This window comes from Salvia splendens, chromosome 3, assembly GCF_004379255.2.
Source record: "Salvia splendens isolate huo1 chromosome 3, SspV2, whole genome shotgun sequence".
NCBI classification, from domain to species: Eukaryota; Viridiplantae; Streptophyta; class Magnoliopsida; order Lamiales; family Lamiaceae; genus Salvia; species Salvia splendens.
The window spans coordinates 44,263,959-44,286,726 of NC_056034.1; the positions used below are offsets into that span (position 1 = coordinate 44,263,959).

At 37.6% G+C, this 22,768-nt stretch overlaps 4 protein-coding genes across 6 annotated transcripts; 1 reads left to right on the plus strand and 3 right to left on the minus strand.

Annotated features, from left to right (window-relative positions):
• Positions 1-2,935: 2,935 nt before the first annotated feature.
• Positions 2,936-6,261, minus strand: LOC121793995. Its single transcript, XM_042192008.1, has 3 exons — positions 6,076-6,261; positions 3,663-5,678; positions 2,936-3,584 (listed from the first exon to the last, which is right to left on the minus strand). Exons 2-3 carry the CDS (start codon positions 5,644-5,646, stop codon positions 3,190-3,192), a joined length of 2,379 nt encoding a protein of 792 aa, XP_042047942.1. The 5' UTR covers positions 5,647-5,678; positions 6,076-6,261; the 3' UTR covers positions 2,936-3,189.
• A 5,427-nt stretch (positions 6,262-11,688) lies between these two features.
• Positions 11,689-15,389, minus strand: LOC121796289 (probable disease resistance protein RF9). 3 transcript variants are annotated; one of them, XR_006049738.1, is made up of 3 exons: positions 14,268-15,389; positions 12,201-13,950; positions 11,689-11,996 (listed from the first exon to the last, which is right to left on the minus strand). XR_006049738.1 is itself a non-coding variant. In XM_042195112.1 (2 exons), exons 1-2 carry the CDS (start codon positions 15,268-15,270, stop codon positions 12,344-12,346), a joined length of 2,610 nt encoding a protein of 869 aa, XP_042051046.1. In that variant the 5' UTR covers positions 15,271-15,389; the 3' UTR covers positions 11,689-12,343. The 3 variants fall into 3 exon arrangements, 1 of the variants encoding a protein (XP_042051046.1); XR_006049737.1 differs by having other exon boundaries at positions 11,689-12,121; XM_042195112.1 differs by having other exon boundaries at positions 11,689-13,950.
• Positions 15,390-18,306: 2,917 nt separating this feature from the next.
• On the plus strand, positions 18,307-19,317 carry LOC121797076 (heavy metal-associated isoprenylated plant protein 8-like). Its single transcript, XM_042195810.1, has 4 exons — positions 18,307-18,433; positions 18,532-18,698; positions 18,899-18,986; positions 19,079-19,317. Exons 1-4 carry the CDS (start codon positions 18,307-18,309, stop codon positions 19,315-19,317), a joined length of 621 nt encoding a protein of 206 aa, XP_042051744.1.
• Positions 19,318-20,059: 742 nt separating this feature from the next.
• LOC121793399 (protein arginine N-methyltransferase 1.1-like) lies at positions 20,060-22,738 on the minus strand. Its single transcript, XM_042191401.1, has 9 exons — positions 22,310-22,738; positions 22,203-22,213; positions 21,944-22,099; positions 21,665-21,728; positions 21,419-21,561; positions 21,181-21,268; positions 20,973-21,088; positions 20,714-20,864; positions 20,060-20,463 (listed from the first exon to the last, which is right to left on the minus strand). The coding sequence occupies exons 1-9, from the start codon at positions 22,548-22,550 to the stop codon at positions 20,258-20,260; spliced, it is 1,176 nt and encodes a 391-aa protein (XP_042047335.1). The 5' UTR covers positions 22,551-22,738; the 3' UTR covers positions 20,060-20,257.
• Between the last annotated feature and the right edge of the window lie 30 nt (positions 22,739-22,768).

Below are 22,768 nucleotides of genomic sequence, written 5' to 3' on the forward strand. Positions count from 1 at the left end.
AGCCAACGACTTTAAACAAAGGCGCTAGTTGGGAGGCAACCCAATGAGTTTTTAGTTTTTTATTTTCTCTTAATAAATCGAGGGTTTTGTTCGCTCAATTCTTTCCTTCGATGTATTTTTATGAATTGAGTATTTTGTTTTCTTTTTGTTGTTTTAATTTTTCTTTTTGTAGGAGCAACTTGGAGAGAGGATTCACATTCGAGCTTATGAGGAAGCACACCTACAAAGGAAAATACACCCACCCACCCACCCAAATGCACTTTGGATATCACGCCAAGTTTGGGGGAGTCTTCTTTCCCTTTCCTTTATATGTCCTTCTTTGCATACATTGAGGACAATGTAGCATTCAAGTGTGGGGGGGTTGTGAATGATTTTTATGCATTATGCATGTTTTTTGGGTGTATTGCATGCTAAAGTGTTGTGAATCATGTAATTGACGGGTGTATGCTTTATCTTCGGCTTTCTAGTTGGGAAATCTTATTTGATCTTACTTGATCTTTGAAGCCTAGGATGGATGGAATTTGTGCATGAATCTATTTGAAAAAGCATGTCATGATTACAATCGATTTCTTGAGTTGAGGAGAGTTTGAAAATTGCATGTCTTGTGGAAATTATCTTGGATTGATTTGCTTTATCGAGTGAAGTGCTTGCATTCGTTTGTGTTAATGATTTGAGAGGATAAGGCACTAGGATGAACTCTATGGCCAAATGATCACATGCATAGTCCATCGAATGATCCCCTAGAAGCCACCTTGAGCTTAATTCCCTATTCTTTGTGTAAACACTTAGCCACGTAAATAAGCCTAATTTTAGCCTCATCAATTGACCTTGCTACTATTTGGGTGCTAAATACAAGTTGAGCTTTGTGTTTTGAGTTGTGAGTGTGGGGTGGTGAATTGTAAAGAGTAGACATTTCTAGACTTGATAGAATGTGAAAAGAATGAAGCTCTTAGAGAAAAAAAAAAAGAAAAAGACGACCTCCAAATTCGCAAAAGTCGAGGTCTTTACAAAAACAGAAAGAAAAACAAAAAAGAAAAAAAGAAAAAAAAAGAGAATAAATTTGATGAAATAAAGATAGAGCTTCTATAGTTGTTTGTTGTAATCTTGCCTAGAATAGATCTCAAGTTTGGGGGAGTGAAAGTTTGGTTGTAAAATCTTGTTTGATCTTTGGAAGGATGTTGTAGGAGGGAAGAATTTGGCACTCAAATGTGTAGCCTTTGAGTTCACTATCCATACTTATCCTACCTCGTCCCTAGCCCCATTACAACCTTGAAATAAGACCTTGGACCTTATCGTTGACGCTTGTGGATGTTGTGTAAATAGCTTGGTAGAGTTAAAGAAGTTCAGTTTGAAATCCGTGAGTCTATGTGATTAGTAGTGTTTGATGAGTCAATGATGACGGTTTGAGTTGTTTGATCGTTTGTTTGGACTTATTTTGAAGTGCACATTGACTTGAAGTTCTAGGTTGATAAGTGATGGTTCTTGAGAGTGGGAAATCTTGATTGGAATTGTTGGGGGTTTAGATTTTGTCATTCATGTCCCTACGTGATTCACTCTTATGAAAACTTTTGGAAAAGCTTTTGTGAGTTGAGCTTCAAAGTGTTGTGTTTTATGTGATCTTGCTCGAGGACGAGCAAGCAAATAAGTTTGGGGGTATTTGATGTGAATCAAATTGTACATTTTTATTTCCCTAACTTTACATGATTTATATAGTTTGATGCTTGCAAAAGTATGTTTTGTGGTGTAGGAAGAGGAATGAATGGTGAAACAAGGAATGAAGCTCGGATGGTGAAAAATGGTGCGAAAACTCCAGCAAGTACAAGAAATTGGCCACCCGGCCGGGTTATTTTTCAGTTGTAAAATTCTACCCGGCCGGGTAGTTTATTCTAACTGCAATTTCAGCAGTTTCATGATGGAAAGGGAGAGAGAAAAGGACGTGGTTGGGCAGTTTTTGGAGGAAAATAAAGAGAGAGAAAAAAAAGTCAACAAAAGGGGGCTGAAAGGACGTTTCAGAGGGGGACGGTTTCAGTGAGCAGAATGTAGGGAGACGTTTCAGAGGGGAAAAAGAGAGAAAGGAAGTAGAGAAGAGGAAGAAGAGAGGAGGAAGTTCCGGCCAACTTTCCGACGATCCGACTCCAAATCTCCATTCCACTCAACGAGAGCTCGAATCCTACGGTTTTCTTTGTTATATTTACCATGTGTTTAGGCTAGGCTCTCATTGTTGCTCCAAGTTGTAATCTAGGCTTGTACGGATGTTTTTACACCATCAATATCATATGTTTGTGTCCTACAATGTGCTTAATTTTATTCACTATGTTTTTGGCTAATGATGTAGTGATGTTAATTCCTTTGCTATCGTCTCTTTAACATAGCTTAGGATTAATCGTTTGTTGGTATGCTATCGATTTAGAACTGTTCAGGGGATAAATGATAGTGGATTAGGTAAGTGATTATAGTAGACGACGTTCGTTCCCGCGCATCTGCAGGAATTAAATGTCGTTGAAAGTTGGTTCATGGAACAAGTGTTCAGCTGACTGTGAACTATACGTCGTAGACATGTTCAGTGCACGCGATTAGGTTGATTAGTTAATCTCAAATATGTGCTTTTAATATAGGTGTAGAACAATACAAGCTTATTGAGCAACTTGGAGTGACATCTTTTTCCCATTTGAAAAGTGTTCCTTAATTTGTAATTTTAGTTTGTTAATCTTGTCAATTCTTGTTAAATAACCTACGCCTCCCTGTGGTTCGACACTCGAAGTACTACAGTCGACTCTGTACCCATGCAGATAGATTGTAATATCTGAGCTATTTTATTAAACTTGTGTGTTAATAATCCATTAATATAAAAGCTCGAAAATTACACATCAGTCACTTCGGGTATAGTTGGTTGAAAATTTTGATTCTGAGCTATTAATTGAACAATGAATTTAAGTATAAATGTATGTTCTAATTATAAACTGTTAGTGTACAAATCAGATTGATATAACAATTCTTGAGCTCATGGGTCAAGTTTTATCAATCTAACATCGTGTTGAATCTCGAGTAACTCGCGAATTAGCTTAACTCACTTACACCAACAGCTTGGCTTGGTTACAGAACAAAAAAGTAGGAAAATTTTCACTTCTTTTTTATGTTGTGTGGAAGGCAAAACAGTCTAGCACACTAGCTGAGCGCGTGATCTATGTTTCAGGTTCGAGGACTGGCATCCGAAGGCAGTGCAGTCGGCCTAGCAAGTCTTGAAGGGCGTGCATTGGGATTCATGGGCGATGATGGATGGATTGGCGATGGGCATACATTGTAACCTCTTGATGGCGAGGAAGCCGGAGAGTAGGGCTTCTTCACTCTTGCTGGCGAGCACATTGAACTCTCGTTCTTTCCTCTGAAATCTCTGGCAGGCGAGGATGCTGGCGAGATGCTGCTCTTCATCCCATATTGTAGTGTTCTTTTCACGTCCCTCTTTGGACTCTGCACCACTGTCTTGCTAAATGCTCGTGATGGTGACGAGGCTGCTGAAGTCGACGCCTTCTTTGCCCTGGCTGGTGAATTCAATGGCGCGTCACATCTTGGTGATTTAGGAGATTCTGCGTGTACGGATCATCAATTTCAGTTGCTGATCAGAATTAGAAAGCAGAAACTACAGAGGAGAAACAGAAACTGACCTGGGATGAATTTGGTCTTGATGGTTTTTAGTTTCTTCTTAGGCTTCTTGTCATAATCTTCATAGCTGTCGTTGGTCGTAGCTGTTGATTCCATCGCCTTGCGAAGCGGAAATGATTCCACCGTCCCGAGATCCACATCAGCGGCCGAGTTCTTGCTGTCAATGATATCTGAGCAAACCGGCCTCCGATCAGTCGGCACAAGGAAGAGGGCATCCATGGCAGCCAACTGCTCCTCATCGAAGATTGATGCAGGGGCTTTCACCATTTCTTCAGTGACCATATCCCATTTCTTGCTATTGGCTTTCTCCTTCTCAATAATCTTGTAGGCCAGCATCTGGAACGGGATCTGCGTGACAGGCGCGAGGTTCCCACTCCCTTCTTCTTCGAACTTCTTCAAATACGCAGCCTCCATGTCGCAGTACTCCACAAGAGGCGGAGGCGAATGCGGGTGGGCGTGCTCAGGGCTGATGATGAGGATCTTCTTGATGTAGCGCAGGATCCGGCATATAGACGAGAATGACGGGCGCAGAGCCGGATTCATCTGCCAGCATTTCTTGGTGAGGTTAATCAGGTATTTTGGTGAAGGACGGGAGAAAAGAGGCCTCTCTCCCGCCATCACATTCCTCGCCATCTGCTCCCCTTGCAGATGGCCGTCCTCGAACGGGACTTTCCCCGTTAGCAGCTCGAAGCAGAGCATCCCGAAGCTATACACATCAGCCTTCTCAGAGTAGTTCCCGCTGCATTTCCCACCGAGCTCAGCCAGCACCTCGGGGGCCAACCAGATATCAGCATCAGCAGCAACCGGCCTAGTGCTTCTCGAAGCACAGCTCCTGATCGCGCTTATCCCAAACCCGGACACTTTAACTTCAAAACCGCTGTTCCTCTCCTTTAGAAGGATGTTGGAAGGGTTGAGATCTCCATGACACATCTTGTTGGAGTGCAAATACTCCATCCCTCTTGCAATCTGCAGCATGATATCCACAGCCATCGGGACAGTGAACGGGACGCGATTCTTCTGCCCCGAGTGCTCCTTCACGTAGGAAGCAAGATCCTTGCTCATCAGATCCATGACAAGGTACCCTTCCTTCCTCCCTTCGTCGTAAAACGCGCAAAGGTGGTGCAATATGTTGGGATGCGAGAGCGAAAGCAAAGAAGAAACCTCGGGGAGTAAAGGCGCGACATCTCCAATGAACGTCCTCAACCCGAAGCTCTCCCCCAGCCATTGAATCTCCTTGAGATGGCTCGGCCCATTGGGGTACCCCGGCCCCAGACGTCGTTTCACTTGGTAATCCGCCGCCCCTACTAGGATGCTGCTCGACATCACCTTCTTCGAAATCTCCACATCGCTCAGTTTCCTCAGCAGCAGCTCAGCCAGCTTCTGCTCGCTCTTCTCGTCCTTCCTCTCCCCAACTTTCTCGGACAGCAGCCATCTATCCTCCCGCCACGCGGTCTCTATCCGGCTGCTGATCTCCGCAGGTACTAAAAACTGCTTTCCAAACTTCCACAAGAAAATTTTGGGATCATCACATTCATGATCATATTTATGCAGGAGGGCCACCCTCTTCCTCTGCTGCTCCCGCTCGTCGCTCCCAGAGATCTCCGCGGCCGTCTCAATCGCCTCAATCACAACGGTGAAGCAGGACAGCACGTTGTGAATGTGCATCTCCACACAGTCCCTGTTCGCGTGGAGGCTGATGGCCTTCCCCCACCAGTTCTTGATATCGAGGCAGTATCGGATGTGGAACTCAGCGTCCTTGAAGACGCAGTGGAGCTCCTTCAGCGGGCGCTCCAGAGGCTTCCACTTGGTGGCTTTCTCGTCGAGCCTCAGGCTGTGCCTCATCTCCTCCGAGATCGTGTCGAAGGCCAGCTGCATCATGTCTGCCAGCAGACAGCATTGCCTCTGGTTGATGGAGATCTCATGCTTGAGTATCATCAAAGCCTTCACACTGCCCACAACCTCCCCAACCTGCCTCAACTGATCCATCTCTCTTTCTTTTTTTCACACAATACACTCACCTGCTACATGCAAATACACACACATAAACCATCACTGCTTTCAATAGTTTTTGCTTCGGCAAATTGTCAGAAGAACCGTGAATTTTGGTCAAATTCGGCTCCATCCCGCAACTTTAAAAATCGGCCGTGAAAATCTTTAATTTGAACACTTTTCTCAATTTATCACGACAAATATTTTTAAATTGCTTTGTGTGTTGAGAAAATAATAAAATTTCATGTTGGTGTTGTCCCTATAGAAATTAGTTCCCGTGGAAAAACTGAGATAAATGTTAAAATTCATGGATATTTGCTTATAAACAATATTTAAAATCGTATTACCAACCAGAATTTAACTGAAATTTATGATTTGTGTGGCAAATTGCCCTTTTAGCTTGGGAATAAATGATTAATGACTGACCTGTTGCACGAGGAGATGATCAATGAAGCAATGGCATCTGCTGAATTTTAAAGGGTTCGAGGACGAACCCTAACGAAATTCAGCAGAAACCTGATTAGGGATAGCCAATGCTAGATGGTACCTGTAAATTAATAGATTAGATGCCGCAAAAACAAATGGAAATGAAAGTGTTTCTTGCTTTTTTTAGTTTGCCGTTGAAATCTATACCTTTTTTTTTTGCCTTTGATTTTTTTCTTTTCAATATATTTCCGTTAATTTCGTTACATTCTATTATCATCTCTGTTGTTTCCTTAAAAGTAGAAATTTTTAACTAGTGAATGGATTTTAATTTGTACTACAAAATTGTCGTGTATTTCGCATATAACTATTCATTACCAATATTTCGTTTCTTGAAGGACATAAATAAATTGTCTAACCTAAAAATAGGGAAACAAATCTTACCTTATTATTAAAAATATAATGGCGTGTAATCAGGACTAAAAACAATTACCTCATTATCGTGAATACATGGATCTCATTATAACTTATAATAAAATCACATTACTTTTAGACTTTTCCATCCATATAAAGATATTATTATATGTTAATATAGTTTCTTTAGCATACCAAGTTGGCATGATGATGGAAGATCCACACCATATTAGCTAATGAGAATTCTCTTTTTTATGGAAAAAAATAAATACTTTCAAAATATGGTATGTTTTAGACTTCCTATTCATATAATTAATGTACATAAAACATCTACTTTATTTATTCTGTATTTTCATATTTAGAAATCATAAATAATGAAATTAAATTTTATTTTCCAAAAATAAATATGACTTGAATAATACATACATCCCTAATTATTTCGTTGCCTAAATTATAAATAATAATAATCTTATATATATATAGAGAGAGAGAGAGGAGGGGGTTGTGGTCATCCAATTATAATTATACTAATATTCCTAAACTCTGAATTCTTCTCCATTCAGTCTGGTTCTTTGTTGAATTTATTACTAGTATATTTTAGTAATATAGTGTAATTAGTATTATTATTAGTATTATTAAAGAATGGAGGAAGACCGAATGAGGCAACGAGATTCTTCTTCTTCTACTCATCCTGGATAAAATGTGAAGCCGTTGAAACCAGTAAGTATTCTCTCCCATAGATGGAAGAAGAGTTACTTTCCCAATTGCTCTCTCACCGCGCCGCCGTTCAATCCCTCCGCCTCCACCCCAAATGCATAATGAGCTCAGGCAGTTGTGCTACTATCTATGACACTCGTTACTCTCCCAATTTTGTATTCGCACTACTAGAAAATTGGCTTGTAATGACACTTAAAATTGTCACTAGAAAATTACTGTGCTGACACTTCATCTATAATGGCACTTATGCAAGTGCAGCACCGGGTACCTGTAGTAAGAGGTAGTGTGTAGATAGTACATCTATGATGGCACTTTTTATGTTGAAGTGCAGTAACAATATATTATAAAGTGCAGTGAAAAGCTAGTGTGTAGATAGTACATCTATGCTGGCACTTTTTATAAAGTGTGATAAAAAAAGTGCAGTGAGAAGCAATTTTTCTAGTAGTGTCGGATGCTTCACCAATTTGGGAATGCCTCCACCGTTTCTTTAACTTTGGATACTCTCAAGCTAACTTAATTTCTCTCTCTGATAGACCATTGATCTATCGAGCTTGAACACCAATAATTGAACGAACAAATAAAAGAGATAAACCCTAGTTGAGATAAGTTTATACTTATTTCTCAATGAATCAAAATACTATAGCACATGTCTTGCTAATCAAGAAATATAATTAAAATAAAAGATTATAAAAGGTATGAAAAATAACTAAAGATAACTAACTAAAATAAGAGATATGCTAAATCAAAAAAATCAAGAAAGGAATATTGAGGATGAATCAAGGACCCTATCACTCTCTCTCTCTCTCTCCTCATACTAATACTAGTATGTTACATGTGTGTGTATATATATGTAATGGTTGTTTTGAAACGGTTGTTGAACGCAAAGGTGGGCAAACTCCTTCCCCATTTCCCAACATGAAATGTCTCAACGGAATCTGCGCAGTGTTTCAAGGACTACTTAACTATTTGACGGGGACTACTTTGGATTGTGAGGTGGTGCTTCAACATTACAAGGCTAATACCACATTAGAAGGTTCAATTGATCACATACATGTTAGACTAGATGTATGATTGTTTAAAATCTTCAAATTTATCTGAAATCTTATACCCCATATCAACAAACCTAAGCTTCGCAGCCTTCCACAACAAACCCTACATTTTTCAACACTTAACTCATCATTTTTGGTCATCAAATTTCATATATAAATATGAGTTATTTTTCCTATCAAACATATTTTTTTAATGTTTTTAGAAAAAGTGGAGTCTCTATTGAAACATTTCAAAAATTGATATTACTAGAGTAGAGTGTGTAAAATTGTCCTTACTTTTCGATCGACCCTGTTCTAGAAACTCACAAATGTTGTATGAATAAATTTTATTTCTTATAAAAAATCATTATGTTTGCAAAATACTACTTCCCCGGTAATTCAATTTGTCTCCCTCGCACAAGGTGTAAAATGTGTGACAAATACGAAGTCGTCAAATTGCTAATTTTGTGACGTCCTTCCTTGAGGCATTCAGTTGAAGAAAATTAAGAGAGACAAGAATGAAAATACAAAAGGGGTGATTTTTAGGAGAAGAGAGATATCGATGCGAGAATGATAAATATAATTTATTTATTTATTTTTTGTTCTTATTTCTGATCAAATACTCATAAATATGTGAAGAGATAACAAAATTATTATGCTCTCAAATAAAATATGTATGAAAATAAATAATAAAGATAAGACTAAACAAATAAAAATCAAATCATCTAATATATGGAGCTGAAAATACAGCTATGTAATAATAAAACAGAAATGGTTGGGTTATGCATAGTGGTAGTATTTGATCTTATAGCTTGAGCAACAGATAAATTAGGAGAAAGCTTGAGCTCAGAATTGAAAGTTTCTGTCAAATAGTTGATTACACTTGGCTATCTTTATGACGTGCTTCCATCTCATGTTGGAAAATGGAGGAGGAGTTTGCTTTAAGGATCCAACTTTGCTTTGGAGAATCTATCAATCAGTTTCAAACAACCATTACCATATCTATATATGCATACATACATACATGGAGTATTATATTAGTATGAAGAGATGGAGAAATGTACCTGTATAGTGTCCAAACTGAGGTTGCATTCCGTAATTGGTGAAGCATAGTTGGTATGATTACCATTGTAACTCCAATAAATGTCTAAGTAGACTTGGGAGATCCACCTTTGCACATTCCCAACCTTGTATGTGAACGAGGTAAGGCATTAATCCCTTTGGCTCTTCCAAAGAGATCACCGGTGATTTCAACAACTCTAAGCTTTGGAGCCTTTATAACAGTGCCATCGTTGATCAGAGTAAGCTTCTCCAGCTCCGGGAGGCCGGAAAAGGGCTCCATGTTGTTGTCATCATCGTCTAATACCAAATTGAAGTTTTCAAATTTGGTAAGGATAAGCGTCCAGGTAGTTTGACCGAGCCGAACGAATTCCTGAGCTCGAGCTCCCGCAGGTGAGAAACGCTGCGGGAAGCCTTAGTGTTTGTTTGGTGGGGCAGTGGAGGCGGAGAGATTGAACGCCGCTGCTTCATCTTTTAATTTGTATTGTTGGTCTTTTCTTCCTCTTAGTATTCTTGATTGAATCTGGTCGTTTGCTATTCATGGTTACCTAGTTTTTAATATGTTTTGTTGGTCTTTTCTTCCTCTTGATTGAATCTGGTCGTATTTCGCCGTAAAATGTTCAACTTCTTCTAGGGAGTCTTATCTTAATTTCAGTGCTTTTGTGTTTACTATCAACAATTTAATTGATTTCACTTTGAACAGAATTGTTCTCTTATTTTGTTTTAGCTACTTTGTATCTTCATCTGATTACTACTTGTATAGTATTTTTTTGTCGATTTCTTTGCTCACTATTTTTTATGGTTTGAACAATTTTTACTTCATCCAAAAAAATCAGTTCAAATTTCAGTAGGAATTTTAATTGATATGTAGCCTTCCTTTTTAACTAGAATATTTCCACACTACTAGCCTTGAAACTCAAATCTTAAATCTTGAATCTTGAATCTTGAGCCATAGAACTCGGACAAAATCTTTAACGACGTCTGTAAATATGTTAAATTAAAATTTTGATTAATATTAAATATAACTGTATTAATTATCATTAATGTTTAGTATCCATAATTAGAATTCAATAATTAAAAATTAGATGTATTATTTAGATGTACTACTAGTATTTATTGATTATGCGCAAAACCAAAAACAAGTGTCAAATGAGACTAGATTATTCTTTTCCTACACATAATAAACTGATTTATTTGGTGAAGTAGTTAAGCGGAGTACCATAATTTTATTAAATCAATAAAGAATTAACGAATCGATCAATAAATTATGCTCCAAAAAAATTTGTTAACCAAAATCAAGAAACAGTTAAGATATCGACAAAACTATGAAATTGATTACTATGATTATCACATCACTCTACACAAACTCAACAACCTCTATAGACTAAAGTGGGTATCTCAATTTCACTCAAACTTACAACTCGAACCTTATATTTCCATATATATGTATTTTGGACCAAGAACAATAACCATACACATTATATAAGTACTATGATTTATTAAAATGTTTGATTTGCATTGTTCAACTCAACTCGACTGACCCAAAACTGGGCTAGTTTAGGTCGGACGGGGAAGCACAAACACAGACCATAAACGAAGATCAACGTATATAGTAGTACACTACTCGACAATATAGTTCATCACAAATATGAGCTTTAATATATATGGCCCAGAAATGAGATTTGGGCTTTAATACATATGGCCCAGAAATGAGATTTGGGCTTTAATATATATGGCCCAAAATAATTAGCCCAATCAAAATAAAATAGAAGCAGCTCTATCTTTGCATTCAAATTTGTAATAAGCCTTGCCTATTCTTTTGACTAATCTGGTTCTTTCTTCATAATAATGCTACCTATTTAGATGTGTTTGCTACTTGATTTTGGATTTGGACCATAATTTTGGCATTTGATCGTTATGAAGATGACAATCGTGTTCGTTACAAAGAAGCTTACGTAACAAATGCCCTTATTCGTACGATATATCATACCCTATTTACGAAAATGGTACTTGTAAATTATTTTTCTGGTCCTTAGCAAAATTCTTGATTGTTCAATAGTAGGAAAGTCTTTGTCAAAATTGGAGATTGAAGTATGTCTGGATATCCATATTAACTTAGCAAACAAATTTCCGTCTTCATTTTTAGCATCATCCGCAATCCAAATTAAATATTACGGGTCCGGGTTCGTTGTTCGTGGATCGTTCAAGCCGAAAAGCTTCGTTTGCAATAGCCGTGAGTTTCTTTAAATTCTTCATACTCTAATAATCAATTATTACTACAACAAAAATCAAGAACAATAAAATCAGAAAAAAGATCAATCAACACTATTATATCCATAAATGATAAGCTAGTATATGTATCAATTATATTTGTAGGTCACAAAAAACACATCCAACCAACAATAAAACAAATTAGTAGAATATCATGAGGATATATAATACACACATGGAGGAATAAGAGAGAGTTTAGAGTTTTAAAAAGATAAGCTGTTATTGCTTAATGGAAACAACAAGACTCTTTTATAATGGAAAAACAAACCTAATCCTATGTGGTTCAACTCTCGTAATCTGATCCGGGAAAGAACCACAAAGAAAACCCGGATGGAAATAAATAACCGACTCGATAACAAGACATACAACAGAGCAGATGCGTTGGAGCCGATCCCAGGTGTTGATCGTGGTGAGTCGGGAGGTGCGCTGGAGAGCCTAATTATTAAAACGAGAGTACATAAACAAAATCAAGAAAGTTTTGATGGAGTATGAATTGAGCAAATAAATGCGAATAAGAAAGTGTAGAGAGGCTTCACTGGGAATCAAACTTTTGTTATCATCTGAAAAAGAAATAGCACAAGGTGAAGATGGTATATGGAGTAGCATTAAGTATAGAATGTATGCTCACAAATTGATTACCTTTGCTTCAACCACTGCTTTTTCTTCGACCACTTCTTATTCTTTGTAGACCTTATCCATATCAATGTTCTTCTTGACAATTGGCCCATAATCTTCTTCATTTACTCTCTCCATGAATTCTCTTGGCATATTCTTCATTCTCATCACTCGAAGAGAGGAGGTGGAAGCTTCTCCAAATTGGGGCATCCATCAATACTCAAGAATTCAAGTTTTGGCAATGCTCCTTCTTCTGCTTCCCATACCTTTAAATCGTGCAAATTCCGTAATCGAAGTTGCTCGAGTCGTGGAAATGAATTTGAGTGGCAAGTTAATGTTTCTTCCGTCTCGACTATTTCTAACCATAGATGTTGCAACATGGGATACTTGCCAAAGTCCTTCACATCTACCTTAACCTTGCAATCTCTAAGCCGCAACTCTTTTAAATTCTGACACATCTCTGGTTTGTAGTATGGAAAACTGCTACTCATAATGCAACTCCATATATCCAAACTAACCAACGAAGGAGACATCATCCCGTGATTCAAAACCTCTCTACCTTTCTCAGAACTGAAATCACATGAGTCAACTGAAAGGTGACTCTCACGTAATTGGCTGTTTATGTTGTTCAATACAATTGACATGTTATCCACATCCACATCACGAACTTCAACACCCATCTTCTGTAGACTAATCAATGTAGGGATATCTGCAATGCAAGCTGTCTCACTGCTGATCTTATCTAACGTCTCCAACTCTTGTAGCCCACCTAGTTTTAGTTTCTCCCCTCCAATCACTTCTATTCCATTATCGAGAAATAGATGCTTTAGTCTTTTCATCTTCCATATCACATTTGGCAATTTAATATCATCTGATACTCGCAAATCTAAGGTCTGCAAGTATGGCAGGCTGCATATACACTTTGGTAGCTCTCTCACATTAGAACCCCACAAACTCAAGTATCTCAAATGAATTAGTTCACCCACCTTGCTTGGTAATTTCTCCCCTTCAAACTTACAACCTTCTACCACAAATATCCTCAAGTATCGCGACATCTTAAAGTTAACCATACTCTCTTTGAAGCCCATGGTTGGTATAGAACAATAGTGTTTTGGGAGAACAATAATAGATCTAAGACCTCTAACTTCCTTTAACCCATCTATACTTGGGTTACTACTGGGGTCATAACTGATGGCTATTCGAGTTGGTAAAAGAATGTCGGTTAGATATTTGGAAGCATCAATGCGCATCAGAAACTGTTCCTTTTCTGCTTTAGAAGAACAGAGTTCATGCATTAAATCATGAAGCCCACACGAAACAAATTTCGTAAGTGGAGTGAAGGTGTCAACTTCATGCAGTTGAACCATACACCTCATACCAAGTTCTATTAGATATCTTTGAGCCACATCTCTTAGAGTCTCATTAGCTTCTTTATCTTGGTAGGAAATGAAGCCTTCCGCCATCCACAATAAATACAGTTCCTCTGTACGAATAATGTCATCCTCAGGAAAACATGCTAAATAGAGGAAGCATGGTTTCAAGTAATAAGGTAAGGCATCGTAGCTCAACTCCAACTCCTGATTTACTTTTTCATATATTCCAACACCTTTTCCATGCTTCAAAAGTGATTCCATGTTCAGATTTACCTCTATCCATTGTGTGTGTACTTTATTGCGCAAAATCCCTCCAAGAACACAAATTGATAGTGGTAATCCTTCACACTTTGATACAATTTTTCTTCCAATATCTTCCAATGATTTTAAATCCGTGTCATCTGCCACAATATACAAAATAAGATGAGACATATATTTAAGTTAATCTTAGTAGGACACAAAATAACAATAAGAATAAAATTTAATAGTGCTCTAGAGAAATTTGTAGACGCTTTACAAATTTTATAAAAAATTGGTTAAAAAAATATAATAAAAAACCGAATGTTCACCCCTACTTCTAGTTACCCTCTAAATTTCAAACAAAATAATGCATGAAACATACCAGCCAAACATATTCAAAAATGCAATATTCAGATGGAAAAGCTCCAAAGTTTAACAATGAAAAGATGGACGAATGAAGATAGTTAAAACTTCTGACCTGGAGAAATATCTGCTACTTTTTGAAGTAAAGTCCAACCTTCGTCTTTTGTTAGAAATTCCAGCGTGTGAGGTTCGGATTGTTGATTAGCAATATCCTGAGAACGAGTTGTGAGAATGACATCACAATTCACCGGAAAAGCTTGCCTTATGATCTCCCAGTGATCATCTTCCCATATATCATCCATCACCACCAGGCATTTCCTCTTCATCTCCAATAAACTATGAATTTTTGTCACCAAATCCTCAATTTCCAAGTCTTCAATCTTTGTTACACTGCTATCAAGTTCTTTCAAAATCTTGCACAAAATGGCCTTAGGTTGAAACTGTTGGGTGATGCAAACCCATGCTCGGGCATAAGATTGGAGGTCTGCGTGGTTGTACACCTTTCTGGCAAGAGTAGTTTTTCCGAGACCACCCATCCCATATATCTTCACTACTCGTCTCTTTCTTGTTTCATCCTTCACCTTGGAGACCAAAAGCTGGATGTCTTTCTTCATGCCCACAAAATCATGCTCAACCTCATGAGCATACGTCTGTCTCAACAGACGCTGCTGCTCAGCTTCCTGCTTGGAATGAGATGATGAGCCTTGATGATCCAACTCCGACTCTAACTTTTTAGTGAGGTCAGCCAGGGCAGATATTATGTCGCGAGCCTCATTTCCTACTTCGTGGATACTGCAACACTCACCAATGATGCAAATGTACCTTTGGAATTTTTCTTTGAGGCTCTTCTGCCCATGCCTTTTGGATTGAACCTCAACGTCATACGTTTCAAGCAGATTCTCAGCTTTGAAAGCAAGATCTTTGAGTTGGCGTATGGAGCTCTTAAGAGTTGGAGAATCTCGTCTCTCTCTGTCTGCTTTCATCAACAACGCATGTATGCTTTCCAAATCGCCTTTCACTTTCTGAACATCAGCGCCTGCACTAAGCAAAAACTTAGTTTCTTCAACCACCAAATTACGAAGGGTTTCCAGAAACACATTCGCAACCGCATCTGCCATTCTACTTTTTTTCTGTTTCTTATTTTTTTGAATAAATTAGTATATATAAGATTTTGGGTTATCTGTTATACAGGTGCTTCACACAGTGATTCAAGACGAGACAAGCTTTTCGATTTAGAATGAGTGGATACCAATACTATTACTGGTATTATCTTTATATCATTCAAAAATGAATTAATACTTCCCTATCTTGTCTCAATGGTTCTAGTTAAAAGTTGGAATGACAATTTTTCTGTCTTTTTCTTACCTCAGCTATCCAATGTAGTGAAAACCTTCTTTTTTTGAAAAATCGTAAGCACATTATTATGTAGATCTAATCTAATCTATTATATTCCATTTTAATTAATAACATTAAATTAATTGAATTAATTTATTTAATAAAACATATAATTATGTAGATCTAATCTTATCTATCATATAATTAATTCATTTATTAAAACTGATATTTAAAAACTAAAGTGATGAAAAAATAAAGTATAAAAGAGAGGAATGAATATTGTAAAAGAGAAAATAATTTTTTTGTCAAAAATGAAAACGACTTAACTACTTTGTGACAGTCCAAAAATAAACGAATCAACTATCTTGGGAGTTGGGACAGCATGAAAATGTCGACTCAACTTCCTTGGGACTAAAAGAGTACTACATCTGTCCTTGATTAATAGTCTTATTTTGAGTCGGCATGAGTTTTAAGAAATTTGATTTAAAGTGGGTGGAAAAAATAATGAAATGCGTGTATCACTTTTATATGGAGTATTAATATTATAATGAAAAATAGGTGTAATGATTTGGTAAAATATAGGATCCATTTATCCTAAATGAAGAAAAAGTAAATGAGACTTTTAGGGTGTCCACTATAGGGGGCGGACAGCCCCCTCCCACCGCCGCCCCCCTTCTCGAACCGCCGCGCCGCCGCGTCAGCCGCGGCTATAGCAATAGACAGCCGCGGCTATAGCCCCACTCCTTCTCTCTCTGCCACCCTCAGCCGCGTCCTCGCCCCGCACGCGGCTATCCCGCGTCGCCCGCCTCCCTCTCCCTTCCCCGCGTCCGCCCCCGGGGCGGACACCCTTCCCACTATAAGCCGCCCCGCTTCCGCCCCGCTTTCGCCCCAAACGCGGCGTCCGCCGCGTCCACATTATAGTGGACTCTCTTAGTTACGAACACTTAAATAGTTAAATGGGACATTTTATCGTGGATTAAGGGATTATCAACTTTCAATGTGCATATTCGTAGACATCATCTCATATTCAGACAGTATCACAATACCATTATTCGTGTGTTTTATTGATTGTCGACCACCAGCGTTGGAATTGTTCCGAAATTCTCAAAATTAATATTTAGGATAGTTCGCAAGTTTTGAGTGAATTTTAGAGTGTTGGTTTCTGGGTTACAAGATATACAACCGGGCTTAATACAACTCAAAAGAAGGAATACAAAAGAGGAACTGAATTGAAATTACAATTGAAAGAATCGAAACAGTAACCTTGAACAGTCGTTTAGCCGAGTCAAGGAGACCTCTTTCCTCAAGACGAGATACGCCCCGGTAGTGCTCTCGGTTTGGCGTGTCGTCCCCAAAGATAAAACGGCTACGTCTCCGGTGGCGCAGCACCGCAATCAACAGAGCTCCGGCGAACTGGATGGAGGAGGGGGCAGAGCTTTCGGGAATGAAAAGACTATGCAGAGAGATGCTTGTGTTTGTTTGCAATGTTGTGTGAAATGAAGGGTCAACCAAGCCATGAAGGCTCGTCATGGCTCATTCGTAACCGTCGGCGGTTACGAGCGTGTGGCAGGAGTGCGCCTTTCGCGTGTGGAGCGGGAGGATTTCTCACGTGGCAGCAGTGACTGTGCTACGCCTGACGACGTGTCAAGCCACTTGGATTGCTGACTCAGCGGTGGTCTAAAAAGTTTACTATGGGCCCAGACCCGAGCCCAAAGACCAATTGCCAAGATCCGAGGCCCGCGAGCACGGACTCAGGCTCGGGCGGGCAGGCAGCGGCACGCGCGTGTGGGCTCTTTCACCCATCTTGGTCCAATATAATTATTAAGTAACATAAAGTCACTTAATTTAAGCACATTAAAGATGTGTCACTTCTCCTATGTGGGATAATTAACACTAGTTAATTATTCTCTAAGCTCAAGCTCTAAGCTTTAATTAAAAGCTAATTATGCCCAACTTTAATCCACTATTTCTCACTCACCGAAAATCGGATTTGATAAAGTGAATATACTGCATTTATCTACGTAAAATGTAGATCGACGCTATATCATTTAATCTTACAAAATTAAATGTCTCATCACATTTATTATTTGGTCAAAGTCCATTGACCGGGCATATTTAAACCATGATTTCTACATAGAGCACTTTATACAAATATAAAATGAACACAATTACACGTTAATAAATGTTCCTAAACTAAAGTTTTGTAGTATAAAATTTTAATTTAAAGTTACTACAAAGAAAACATAGATGATAAATGATCATCGATAATTGGATAATTCACAAGAAATCACACAAAACACCTCGCTTTCACTTCTTCATTCAGTTCTATGCCAATAAGGACTAAAGAATTATTCAACTATGTATAATTCCATCGAATTAGAAATGAGAAGATATCTATGATTATTTCTATGAGACGATAGCTGTATTTATATTAATAATTTTATTTCTATATTTGTTAGAGAGTTACATTTTTATACTATAGTAGTATGAATTTATTAGTAGTATATGGTCTTACTATTTTAACCAGCCTTAGTTTAGAAAAACATCAACACATTAATCTCCATCCCATTTACAGCTTCAGGTATATCAAATTATAGAATCTAATTTTACTACACAAATGAGTAATACATTGTTTAAAATGGAAGATTAATAATTATCACTTTCTACTTTACACCCTGCAAAATTATAGTAATAATACAATCATTATTGAAAAGATTTTTAACCCGAACCAATTTTTCATGTAACACCTCATAGCTCACATATATATAAATTATCATATGCAAAACTATTAATCTGCATATATAATACTAACAAATAAAATGAGTTGTGTAGCAACCAATAATCAGAATGGCAACAACAATCAGGAAGGGGTAATAGTTTTGGGTGTTTATATTCATTGTGAAGGCTGCGCAAATGAAGTTCTCAACCATCTTCGTGGATTTCAAGGTTTGTAATTTGTAGCTACAAAATATTGAATTAATTACATATACTAACTATAGTAAGAATTTGGATTAAATAAAATGTATAATTTGATACGAGTGCAGACGTGGAGGGGGTGGAAATTGATGCCAAGAATCATAAAGTTAGAGTGAAGGGAGCAAATGCAGATCCCATCAAAGTTAGTGAGAGATTGAGGATAAAAAGTGGGAAACATGTTGAATTAATTTCTCCTCAAAAACAAGACAAGAAAGAAGAGGAAAAGAAACCTGAGGTAATAAGTTAAGCTATTGAAATAGGAAAAAAATTAAACAAATCATTACATGAAAATTCAAGGGAGTAACATTTTTATTACGTGATCATATTTCAAAACTTTATTATCTTACAATTTAACTCTAATATATTGATAAAATTAACTTGGTGTATAGATAGTGCTTCAAAATTTCAAAAAATAGTTGATGATTTGTTTTGCAGCCAACGGTGTCCGAGGTAGTGTTGAAAGTTTACATACACTGCGAGGCATGTGCAAATGAAGTGAAGCATTGCATCCTAAAAATGGAAGGTTAGGCATCGATCAACGATCTTTTCTTTCTTAAACTTTGACTCGTCTCGTGACTCTCGTCCAACATCATTTTTTGTGGACGATATATGCAGGTGTGCAAACCGTGAACCCGGATGTAGCGAAGAACGAGGTGACTGTGAAGGGAACTATGGACCCGAAGAAGCTCGTGGAGTTCATCAGCAAGAGAGGTGGGAGACATGCTGAGATTTTGAAGGAAACCGATTTAAACAAGAATGACAAAAATGATGCAAATTTGAATGATATTCATCAACTTGTGTTTGCACCTCAATTGTTTAGTGATGAGAATCCTAACGCTTGTTCTTTGATGTAATATTTAGCAATTTCAAAAGCCACGTTACAATGTAATAAGATGATATGATGATTTTTAGAAGCAAGAGAAGTTGATTGTTTGAAAGTAGATTGATGTGAAGATTGAACTAAATGAAAAGGTTAGTATAAGTCATTGTTGTTTTAGTAATTCTCACAATTGTGTCCAAATTTAACTAGGGATGAGGCTGGTTCAATGACCAGAATCACAAGCCCAATTTAACAGAACACCGTGTAACAAATCCAAATCTATAAAACAAATAATCATTCAGCCCCTTGCACTTGGGGCATTTTTTTGGACACGAGATTTAGGAATATTCATGATTGTAAATGGTAATGTATTAAATAAAGACGAAGAAAACAAGACAAAAAAACAGAGACAAGAAAGAGTAAAATAGTATTTCATGGAGTCCATATTATTAGTAAGAGAGAAATTGAAAACTTTCCTTTTTTAAATGTGCTTTATTTTTCATGGACAACTAAAAATGACAAATGTGCTCTATTTTTCGTGAACAGAAGGAGTAGTAGAAAATAAAGTAAGATATATTAGATGCTTTAATTTTTGTCATGGAAATAACTCAAATGACTTTAGAAATCCCGAAATGGAATACAACTCAAGTAACTTGGAATGAAGAGGAGGGGGAGTATAATTTTTTTCTCATTATATAAAATCACCAGATAAATGAAGAGGTAATCTTGATACCATCAAACTCAACTTTCAACTAAATTGTGTTTGGAGCTAAACAAAAAGCAAAGGTAATAAAATTGAATAAAAATAACAAAATTCCAGAAAACAATAGATACTGCTTATAATGTTACATGCTGGTGATACAAATAACATAGTTCATCAGAAATGGAAAGCTCTGTCTTATGACAGTAGAGATGGTAGAACACCAAGCAGAAGTCTATTTGAATCCCCTCCACCGGCATAAGGAACGAGTAAATCAGCGCATTCTATAATGTTGAGTTCTTGAGACCTGGCAGTGCTTCCCATTTAGTGAATACTTAACAGTTATATCCACGTCACGAGGATTCTTCTTGTTAGGCGCCACAGCCATGGTCCCCGTCAATGTCTCCCCTTCACAAATACTAAGCACATCTTCTAGGTATAACACCGTCTGTTTCCAGTGAGTGGTGCGGGACTTTGGTCCTATATAATAGAGTACAGTTGTGATCAGACGCAGAAGTGAAAATGATAACAATCTATGTTCTGAGTATGTACCAAAAAATAACTACAATGCAGCAAAATAAGCGTGGACCATACAGTCTGCAAAATACTATCTAGAAGCACACAGAATTACTGCTTTAGTTTAGCTATGCAAAACAGCAGATGTAGTAAGAATATGGCAAACTAGGATTCACTAAAAGCTTTAGAAATGTAGATTTGTAACAACACATACCTGTAGAGAAGCCCATCAATTTATGGCATTTGGTAAAAGAAACATCAAAGTAAGCAACCAGAGCATGGATGTAGTCATCCCGTTCAGCCACAAGCTTAAAGGGAGCTGTGAAAGAAGCATCTACTGAATCCATCTTCGAAATGTCCATGGTCTGAAATCATGAAATAACAATAATATAAGAAAGCAGCTCTCAATGTACAGCATGGCCTAAAGGATCGACAATTATTAAACCAAGGGAAGTCAAAAGGTAAGTTCCAACCTTGAGCATTTGGCAGTTGGTAACAATCTGATTCTGTTCTACAGTGTCTACAAGGGGCTCTGCTATGGCTTGCTTTCTGATGCAGCTCATGTTAAACCCATATACATTATTCCAAACTGCAAAAGAGTGAACATGCAGAAGAATGTTGAGAACTACATACAGAATGAAACCTAGAAAGGGCCATGCATTACAAACGATTAAAGCTCACATTCAATCTTGTCTTCCTTGTAGTCGGCATCTTCAATTGCAGTCAGATGAAGGGAGGCTTTGTCAGGCAATACAATTCCATCTTTGGCCTGCAAATAGAATGCAGCAAAACATAAAACATTGTAAAGAGCTGGTGAGAATACATAAATATAGTATTCTTTGTGCCATATACTTTGTATGTCAGGAAACTATCCACCAACATCATTAAGCTATTTAGATCACATTAGAGCACAACTTACCAGCCACTTGTCACGAGCATAAAGCACCGAGTCCAACATGTTCTCATATACTAGAAAATATCCCATCCACTCAGAAATGATAACATCCACTTGAGCAACAGGAAGCTCAATTTCCTCAATTTTCCCCTTAAGAACAGTTACAACTGAAATGACAAAATAGATGGGTGTCAAAAATCCAAGACATCAGAAGGTATAACTGAATAATAGCACGGGATTTCACAAAATATACACCAAAACGAGAATTACCATTTGAATATCCATTTAGCTTTACAATCTCCTCAGCTGTACTTGCCATGCTGGAGCATTCAACCTTAAACATAAATGCACATAATCAGAGATACACTTTCAAGAAAGTTCAAAATGCATATTTTCATCAATTTATCCTATTTTTCTCTGCTAACCAATTAGGTTGAATTTTTCTAACAGGGGTATAAGAAACCAGATTCATCATCTTCATTTCAATTAACTCATTACAAACAGTAGATATACACGCAACAAAGTATAAAATAAAATTGGCTCCATTACCGCATAAACATGTTTAGCACCAGCTTTGGCACAAAAAAGTGATAGTATTCCAGTCCCAGCACCTACATCAAGAACTATTTTATCTTTGAAAAGGAATGAATTCTTATAAATCACATTTTGGTATGTCTTTGTTCTAATCACGTCCTTCAACATTTCCTGCATTTCAAAAGTTACAAAAATCAGATTGAAAGGTTGGAAAGTCATCTTAAAAACATAAAGAGAATGCCTTCCAGCTCTGCTTCCAAATTTTGGTACTTACTTCATGGATGCCTGCAAACAATTACAAAATTAACCAAAGATTATTTCTTTAACTATCAATTGGTAACTCAAATTTTAAAAAGAAAACGAAAAAATCAAAATAATTACCAAAATGCGAGTAGGAATCGAAGTAGTAATCAGCGCTGGTCTTATCATCCCCAGTAGCCAAGGATTCCTCCCGATCGCACATGGTGGAATCCTCATCGAGATTCGAGCTCTCGGTGGCTACTTCTTCGATTGTTTCGGCTTCTTCGTCCTCATCGTATTGGAACTTAATCTTCGTCGGCTGGTTGGCTGTGGCGGCCAAGCTCCCACTGGCATTGGAATCAGCGTTGTTTCCTACATCCATGGCTTCGCTCCGAAAATCCGAAATTTGTGAGTTCGGGAAAATTTGAGGCGAGGGGATTTCGGAGATTGGGATGTAGGGTTTTAGAGTGGGGGAGAGGAATTCAGTGGATGGGGAATTAGGGTTTATGGTGCTCTTGTATTTAATCAATTCTCGCCTCAAAATATCTGCTTCTTTTTCTTTCTTTTTTCCTTATAGTGGGTGTCGAGTTGGCATCGGCT